The sequence below is a fragment of the Vigna umbellata genome, chromosome 9 (assembly GCF_029865625.1).
Source record: "Vigna umbellata cultivar VRB3 chromosome 9, Vumbellata_1.0, whole genome shotgun sequence".
Classification (NCBI taxonomy): domain Eukaryota; kingdom Viridiplantae; phylum Streptophyta; class Magnoliopsida; order Fabales; family Fabaceae; genus Vigna; species Vigna umbellata.
In genome coordinates, this window is record NC_142173.1 from 3,718,315 (window position 1) to 3,728,415 (window position 10,101).

The following is a 10,101-nucleotide window of genomic DNA, read 5'->3' on the forward strand; positions in this document are numbered from 1 at the left end:
AAATTACAATTTGTTGAGTTGATTGACTTTTACGGCATAATGTCATATTTATCATAATAGAAGATTTTACACGGAGTTTATTTTTTTTTTAAGTATACATTAATCTTCTAGATCTGATTACTATACAAGATTAAGATTAGGATTTAATGAAGTATATTTTTTATATTTTATTTTGAATAAAATTCTATATCTTGATTAGTGAGATTTAGGTTGTAAATTAAGAAAATTTAATCGACCATTTTCTTTAGTGTGGTGTCGCCAATTTTTTCATTTTTAAATTCAAAAAACAAACACGTGGTCACAATAATTATACTCCAGATGCTTGACCAATGAAAATTATTTTTAAATATTGAGTTCAATTACTTTAACACCCCCATTGCACTATCTCGTTTGTATAACTTTTTTTTGAAAAAAATAAATTATCTTTAAGATACAGTTATTTATTTCTTTTAATAAAGAGACTCCATTACATACCAACTTGTCTTCATCAAATTATATTTATTAACATCAAATATGTTATAAAATTATCTTTATTATACTCTTATTTAATGTTTTTAACATTTTAATGATTATCCACGATCAAATCATTTTTCTACGCAAAATTTATCATTAAAAGGAAATATATTCGAAATGTAGATTTGATCGTAATGATATAAGTTAAAGCACCGACCTTAGTTTGGTGACATTATGTTTTGTTTCGTAAATAGAAGGTTTAAATACGTTGTCTCAATTTTCATCAAAATATTTCAAATTGGTTCTTTAATATTTTTTTAGTCTCAATTTAATTTAATTTAATTTTTTAAAATTAAATGCAATTTAATTATTTTTATTAGTTTTTATCAACAATGTTCAAGATATATTATTTATTGTGATTTTTTTTATTTCGTTATCGTGCTACATGAATATATCAATCCAAACTAACATATAAAACTATTAGTTTAGGTTATTACATAAGTAATAAATATTAGTACAAAATAATAAATTTATATATTATGTCTTCACAATCTTCTAAAATTGTAGGTGAATTTTTCAAAAATAAAAACATTTCATAAATATATTTCTACAGCTATTAGTAATGTATCATATATCAATAATCATCATCAAATTATTACATGGAAATCATCCACCTGTTTGATAATATATGTGACCTCTTAAAATATATCAAATTTTAGTTGATAAAAATATTTTTATTGTAATAATCTGGAAATTAATTAAAAAACTTAATGGGATATTAAGTTAATGAAACTATAACTTTGTTCTTTTAAAAGCCATTTTCAAACACATTCTGGTGCATTTAACCCAACTCCATTCTCTCTCTAAAACTCAATCTTCTTCTCTTTGCCTTCTCTCTACCATTCACTCACATTCAGCCATTGCATGTTAGATATATTATATCTTTTATCTTTTAGTTAGTTTGTTATTATTTCTCATTTGTATTTTGGGCTTAGCCCATATTTCTTCTATTATAAATAGAGAACCCTATGTGTGTATTTTACACAAGGGAGATTAATCCAAATATAGTTTTTCACTATATTCAACATGGTATCAGAGCAGGTTCTCTGATCTTCTTCCGAGGTCTCTGCTGTCTGCCGGCGGCCGGCCGTCATGACAGCCGGCAGCCCCTAAAATCTGAGTGAGCAGTCCATTTTTTCTTCTTAAATCTCTGCCACAATCAGCACCAGTCCAGACCCAGTGTGCAACTACTGTCGCCGCCACTTTCCGCTGTCGTCGCTGCTAACTTCGGCCATCGTCGCCGCCACTGCCGTCGCCGCCGCCACCGCCAGCCACCGTCACAGTGTCTACGGGTGACCTACGGACCTGGATCGTCTCTTCGAGCGACGACCAACCACGTCGGTTTCGAGAGCCGCTTCTCAGTCACGCGCCACCACGCAGCGCTTCTTTCAGGCCACTCCGCCATCGCCGGCCACCGCCGGCCGCCTCACAGTTTTGACCGGTGACCAGCGGATCTGAAGCGTCTCCTCGAGCGACGGCCAACCCCGCCGGAGTGAAGACCAGACTCCTCTCCATGCGCCTTCATGCGCCGCTTCTTCTCGGCCAGTCTCGCCCGGGTGTTCTGCACGCGTCGCCTTCCCGGTGTTGGAGTTTCACCGCGACACCTCCATAGCCGTCGCCGGACCTCCCTCTCTCTGTTCAGACCCTCTAGAGCAGCCATTGCTGCCATCTTCGTCTGTCTTTGTCTCCGCCGTTGATGGTCCAGGCACCGTTTGCCGCTGTCCGCGTCGTTTGCCGTTGTCCAGGCGCCGTTTGCCGCTGTCCAGGCGCTGTTTGCCGCTGTCCAGGCGCCGTTTGCCGCTGTCCAGGCGCCGTGTGCTTCCAACCACTATAGGCCCCCATCACACAGTTAGTGATGGCAGTCCCTGTAGTTCTGTCGCTTCCAGCCACTACAGGCCCCATCAGTCAGTGATGGCAATTTTGTCCCTACAATTTTATAACAGTCAATCGCCGCTGCAGTCGCTACCACCTCAGACAACTGCGTCAGTTCTTCTTAGCCCGATCTTCTTGTGATACACTGCTAAGTATCACCACTTGGGAGTTGTCCAGCAAAGAATTTTGGACCTCCAACATGTCTTTGGATCTTTGATGCCTTTGTTTCAGCATTGTAGCTTAATATTTTGTTTTGTTTTAGTGGTTTAGCAATTGTGATCTTTCACATTTCCACCTTCACACTAAGGGGGAGTACGTTTCCAAGACACTGCAAGTCACATAAATATGGGTGTAGTCCCTGCAGTTTTGTAGATTTCAGCTACTACTGTTGATCCCGTCACCCATCCATCATTGATGAGGATTTAGTGTAGTCCCTGCAGTTTTGTAGCTCTTAGCTTTCAGCTACTACTATTGATCCCGTCACTCATCCATCATTGATTGGGAATCAGTCCTTGCAGCTTGTCATTGTCCACCACTGCTCTCCTTCATCCACTTTTGAAGTTGAAGTTTCACAAGATGTTGTTAGTACATCTATGTTTGCCTCACACTCTTGAAGACAAATCATCTAGTTCAACACTGAGTTCATCTATTCCAAGCTTAGTTCATACAATTTGTATGCTCCAGCTTGAGGGGGAGTGTTAGATATATTATATCTTTTATCTTTTAGTTAGTTTGTTATTATTTCTCATTTGTATTTTGGGCTTAGCCCATATTTCTTCTATTATAAATAGAGAACCCTATGTGTGTATTTTACACAAGGGAGATTAATCCAAATATAGTTTTTCACTATATTCAACAGATTAGGTGGTGCTCAAGTGACCGCGGCGCAAAGAGTTTCGCAACCATCCGATTAGATTCTCGTTCTTCAGCAGGTAAGTCGTTTTCCTTTCTCCTACGTGATTTTAGAACCTAGGGCATGCATCTTTACTGGTAGCGTGTAGCTAGAAATATTCCCTTCCATTTCCTCTGTTTATCCTAGCTCTAAGAGTTGCTTCCATCACCATTTTTGGTGGTTGTAGGGCACTGTTTAGGTCCTTGCTGTGAGGTACTGTTAGGGCTTTCTAGCGAGCTGTACTGTTCAACTCCAAGGTAAGGGAAGCTATGATACGTTTTTATAATTTGCTATATGTTAAGATGTATGGACTGATTTATGCTTTATTCTGTTGTTTGGGCTACATTTTGAGTTGTGAGTGTATGAATGGTTTGTACTGTACTGTTCATCTGTGCATCTGTGAAATTGAGGCTTGTGAACTGTTGTAAATGGGATGATTGTAAACTGTTTTGGATTCTTTAATTTTTGTAATTAATCATGTTGGGAATGCCTTGGGTGAGAATATGTGGTAATACTGATAAAATAAAAAACTTAGTGTTCTGGTAGTGTTTTGAGTCACTTGAGAGGAAGTGAGGTAGTGATTTTTGGAAGTAGGGGTTTGGGGCACAATTGGGTTGTTGGGACATCTTAGGTAAGTCATTTGTGACTTGTTAGGATCATAAAACTAGCCCAAAACATGTTAGAAGTGGTAAAATCGAAATTGGGTCCTTAAGTTTTAGGAATTGATGTTTTAAAAGATAAAACTTGATCTTAATCACTTTAGATTAGTAATGGGGAGGGTTAGGATCATCTAGGCAAGTTTAATTGAGCTTAATACACGAATTAGAGGTCTTAGAAGTTGGCCAAGAGGCCTAGAAATGGTAAGGGCTGGTGTGAGTGTGTGATTCTACAGAATTTGCGTTCTGCAGATGATGCAGAGTCGTTATGCAAGTTGTCTCGCATAGCGAGACCCTATAGAGGGTACTCACTGTCTGGGTAATTCGCTGTGTGAGTTGGTGCGTTGTGCGAATGACCAGAGGGTGTTGCTCTCTGTTTGTGGATTCGCCTGGCGAATCTTGTCGCTATGCGACTGGTGGTGGTCTGGAACCACTGCCAATTTAATTCGAAAGGCGAACGGGGTGCATAGCGAGAGCTTTAGGGGGGTTGGTCTTTGTCTAGGATCTCGCATAGCGACCTGGGCGCGCTATGCGAGAGGTGTGAATACTGGTGCAAGCTGAGAGTTAATTCGCATAGCGAATTAAGGGGTGTGCTGTGCAAGACCCTTTTTGTCTCGCCTCGCGAGTAGGATGCGCTCTGCGAATCCTTGAGTCCAGTTTTCTCTTTTGCTCTTGTTTCAGTTGAATTAAGTATGTGGAATGATTAAGATGCATATGATGATGGTAGTAATATTATTAAACTGATGGTATGTGGATGTATGATACATGTTTGGTGATTGAAAGTATGTGGTTTTAAAAGTATGGTTGATGGACGTAATTCCATGGATCTCAAAGGGAGGTTACATGGTGGTGCCCTATAGTGTTGGACGTAATTCCATGATCTTCAAGGAGAAGATTCATGGTGGTGCCCTTAGTGTTTAGAATGATTTGCATGGTAGCTCAATCTTGGGAGTTTTCCTGACGCTCCAATGGTCTTCCATTCTCAAGTAGAGAGGATTGATCCATGTGGTGAGGAGTAGCAGGAGGTCCTAGTCTTGGGTGCTTCCAATATGGCCCAAGGTGATTGATAACGGACTAATCTCGTGAGTGTGGTAGGGTGAAACTCATTGGCAATGGCTTTGCAAAGCAGTAGAGGCCACCACGAGAGCATAACCCGCCATAGCTCGACAATCATTCTAAGTCCGGACGAGTCAAGTTTAAGTGAAACAAGTCATGTTTGTGTAGTGTAGTGTGTTTGTCTTTACTTGCATGTTGCCTGTGACTACTATAACATGATTTTTATATCTAGCTCACCCTTGCTTTTGTGTTTGTGTTTTGCTTGGGTATGCTTTTCCTTTTGCAATGATCATCCACTTGGATGTGAGCAGAGGCGGATGAGGTGCCTCTAGAGCAGGCTTTAGAGGACGACGGTGCTGCTGCTTAGTTTAGTTAGGACACTTGGTTGTCCTTATTATTTTGAAATACTCTAGTATGTTTAAGTTTTAAATTATGACTCAATTTGATATGACTGTAAGCTTAACTACTTTATTTACAGTCTACTCTAACTGTTCTCTCTTATTAAAATGCGGACTTACTATATTATATGCTTCTATATAATCTGGGATGTTATACTTATTGATAAAAAAGACATACTTCAAATATATAGACATTTTAATAATTTTAATTTTTAATTTAAAATAAAAAAAATAAAAAAAGTCGAAAATAATTTAAATACCGTTATTCTTAAAACTTAGTTACCATTTTTTTGTCAACTAAAATTTGGTACACTTTAAAATGTTACCTAAGTTAGTAAACTCATATATATATATATATATATATATATATATATATATATATATATATATATAAACTATTATTGTAAATAAAAACCACAATTACAACATTTATAAGGATAAGCTAATAGAATTATAACAATTCCTATCAATTAAAAAGTTTTACATATAGCTAGTGAAAATCTATTAATACTATGTACATCAACATCATCATTAAAGATTCAACAACACTAACTCATATCAATTATACTAAATCATCACATATAAGATTCAAGTATTTATCCTAATTCAAATTGATTCATAATTCACTATACCACATTAAATCTTTCACACAAATTCAATCATTTATTAAGACTTTAACACTATTTAAACTCAATTTTCGGAATATTCATGCATTGAGTTGAATACACATCTCAGTAATGCACCTATCATAAATTTTTTGAACAATAAATTCAATCATTAACAACAATATTTCCCTTATCCCCAAACTATCAACCTTGTCCCAAAACTATATGACAGAATTAATTCTTTTTTTTCTTTTACATCACAACATTTCATAATGATCTCGCTGAGAACCTTTTTTTTATTCTTACCAACTAAACTTCACTCTCTATATGAGTATGCGAGTTTAGCAGAGTCAGAATGACTACACTCTCTAGACTCCTACTCAATGCAACATGTTTTATTTAATATGACATTAAAAAATAGAAATAACCGTATCAATATAATTCTCACAATAATAATACATATTTATCACACATTCCACTAGGTTTTTTTGTATTCAAGCCTATAATCTATTTAACTTAACATACATCTACAATACCAAATCCTTGTATCATTTATTCTCATCAGGTACGACAATTCATAAAATAAATAATAGCTAATTCAATATAGCCGAATAATAAATCATGTTATACATTAAAACTTATAAAAGTTATAGAAATCTTCTTACAACTACTATTATCACACAGAAATAATTTTTTTTTGCCATAAAATAATATATTATTTTAAAATAAATAAATAATTTTACCAATTTACATATTGTAAAACACATCCATGTTTAGAACTTACAAAATTATAAAACATGTTTAGAGAAATGTTATGGATATTTACAATATGTTTTATTTAAAATTATGAAACATATTGTAAATAAACTCCCTTATTCTAGCATTGTCGCTTAAAAATATAGCAATTATTATAATTATAATAACGTCCCTTACTACTATTGTTATATTATGAAAGTTACTTTATCAATTTAACGGTCAAGATAATTATGATAATTAAACAAGTCTTCTTTACTTTCTAAATTATGTAACTTCTCCAAATCATATACTTGAACTGTTTCTATCACATCAAATAATATTAATATCATTTAACAACCAATCAATTATCATAATTTATTTCTCTACCACTCCATTTCATAATTGCTCCTCAGTAAAAGGTTAAAAAAATAGAAAGAAATCGTTGAAAACGAATATCTGGCCTTCAACGATTTCTAAATAACTTTTATATAAAAAAAAATTATTATTTATAAGTACATATAAAAAATTATTAAGTCAACTACAAATAAAATAATTATGAAGTTTAAATAAATAAATCTAAAAAAACTTATTAATAATCTAAAAGTTAAAAAAAAATAAAATAAAAGAAGTGAAACTGAAAGGTCTCAAAGGATATGAGAAATAACATTCAAACGAATTTGGAAAATTTGTTGACGAAATTGGAAATTCGTTTAACCATATCCGTTGAGGCCTTTTTCGATCTCTCTTACAAAATAACCACCCCCAACAACAGCATACGATAAATGTCATAAAACAAATAAATATACATCCAAACTAGAAACCCAAAATCAAACAGTACCAACATTAAACCAGTAAATTAAAGTACCGAAACATTAAAACGAGAAATGAATCAATCTGGATTTGAAGAACAAACGAACGAGAACCAAGCCCAAGAATGAAAGTACAAAAAGATTGAGAGGGAGCCTTTGATTTTGAAGAAGAGATGAAGAGAGACAGGAGAAAGAAAGGATGAGAGAAAATCCAAAAGTGTGAGGTGGGGGTGGGAGCAAGAGAAAGAGAGAAGGAGAAAACTTGGGAAGTGCAGGAAGAAATTGGAGGGGTGCAGGGAGAAAGCATGTGCTTCTTATTGTTTAATTCATACGTGGTCATACTAATCTGTCGAGAGCATTTCTCCCTCCATCACCCCTTGTTCTCTTCATCTCTCCATTCTTATTTTACTCCTAATAAAATTTTATTTTTAGGTTAATATTTTTTAACTTCTATACACTCTAATATCCTACATGAATGCATGTACTGACAAGCATACAAGATCTTCTTCTTTTTTAACGATTTCGTCCTGTTATTATTTTTATTGTGTTCTTTTTCCTCGTTTAATATTCTATTTCTTTCATTCTTTCATATAATTGTGATGTGAGAATGTATTGGAGTTTGATTAGGTGGTGTGCATTTATATATGTAATTGTTAGTATAATTATAATGCTTTTGACTATGACTGAATGTTGTTTTGATAGGTTGATTCTTGAATTTGGATATGCTATGTAACCATGACAATAATAAATATTGATTTTGTTGGAATATTATTTGTTTTTAAATAAAGCCCTATTTCTAAGGGTTGAACTAGTCTAGGCCTGTTAGCTATTATTTAGGTGTACGTGACTATTTTTTAGCCATTTACTTAGATTCAGTTTTTTTCTTTGTAAAGACTTATAAAAAGTCGTGCTCTTTCAATTGAAATAACACAGAGAATTATCCATTCACAAACAGTGTGTGCAGGTTGTGCTCTGTGTAGCTAACAAGTGGTATCAGAGCTCCATACGGGGCCTGATACGGAGTGAACAACTGTGATAAAGTGTGAACAGTTGTAGTGCAAGTGAGAAGAGTGTGGGGTCTGGAAAACATTGTGAGTGCACATATAGAAGAAAGAGAACCCGTGAGTGAAAGCAGTGAAAAGAGTGTGGAGAGTGCACATACAGGAAAAAGGAAACGGTGTGAATGCATAAACAGAAGAAAGAAGGAAGGATGTCCAATATGGAGAAATTTGTTCAACATGCCATTCCCAAATTTGATGGTCACTATGAATTTTGGTCTATGACCATGGAAAATTTCTTACGCAGCAAGGAGATGTGGCAGATTATTCAAGATGGGATACCGCTCTTAGGTACTCACCCCACTGAAGCTCAAGAAAAGGTTGTAGCTGACGTTACGTTGAAAGACTTGAAGGTAAAAAATTACCTGTTTCAGGCCATTGACAGGGAGATATTAGACACTATTCTGGACAAAAGTACGTCCAAGAAGATTTGGCAATCCATGCAACAAAAATTCCAAGGCTCAACCAGGGTCAAGCGAGCACAACTCCAAGCCTTGAGACGTGAGTTTGAGTTACTCACTATGAAAGATGCTGAAACCATTGATCAATATCTGGGATGTACTCTCACTACTGTCAACAAGATGAAGTCGAATGGAGAGGTGATGAACTCAAGTACTGTGGTTAGCAAAATACTCAGATCACTCACCCCAAAATTCAATTATGTTGTGTGCTCAATAGAAGAATCTAATGATTTGAGTAAACTAAGTCTTGATGAACTCCATGGAAGCTTACTGGTTCATGAGCAGAGAATGCAGGACTCGCAACCTGATGAACAAGTGCTGAAAATTTCTCATGATAGTAGATCAGAAACAGGATACAGTCGAGGAGGTGGCGGATACAGCCGAGGAGGTGGCGGATACAACCGAGGAGGTGGTGGACGTGGTCGTGGAAGAGGTCGCAGAAGACAATCATTGAATAAAGCACTTGTGGAGTGTTTTCGGTGTCACAAACTAGGACACTTCCAATATGAGTGCCCACGACTCGAAAAACAAGCATATTATGCAATGTACGAGGAATCATCAGGGTAGAAGATGAAATATTATTGGTAGCATATGAAGAAACAAATCATGCACAGCAAGAAGACTGGTTTCTTGATTCTGGTTGCAGTAACATATGACTGGAAATAAACAGTGGTTTACCAAGATACACGAACAGGGACTATGCAAGACCGTCAAGCTTGGTAATGACAACACTATGGCTGTAGAAGCAAAAGGAGACATTCGAGTTTGTATTAATGGTTGCTCACATATCATCACAGATGTATATTATGTTCTAGAACTTAGAACCAATCTTCTAAGTTTAGGCCAACTCCAAGAGAAAGGTTTGGTTGTATTGATTCAAAATGACTCTTGTAAAATTTTCCATCCAGATCGCGGATTACTTCTTCACTCTAGCATGAAAGGAAATAGGATGTTTTATCTAACGTCCTCAATGAACCCTCGTGAATCACAGTGTCTTCATGTAGATGAATCTTCTGAACGAGAAGTATAACTTTGGCATAAAAGGT

General features: G+C 35.7%; 1 protein-coding gene across 1 annotated transcript; it reads left to right on the forward strand.

Annotated features, from left to right (window-relative positions):
• Positions 1 to 8,815: 8,815 nt before the first annotated feature.
• LOC148192337 (uncharacterized) lies at positions 8,816 to 9,622 on the forward strand. Its single transcript, XM_088098604.1, has one exon. The coding sequence runs from the start codon at positions 8,816 to 8,818 to the stop codon at positions 9,620 to 9,622; it is 807 nt and encodes a 268-aa protein (XP_087954730.1).
• The last annotated feature ends 479 nt before the right edge of the window (positions 9,623 to 10,101 follow it).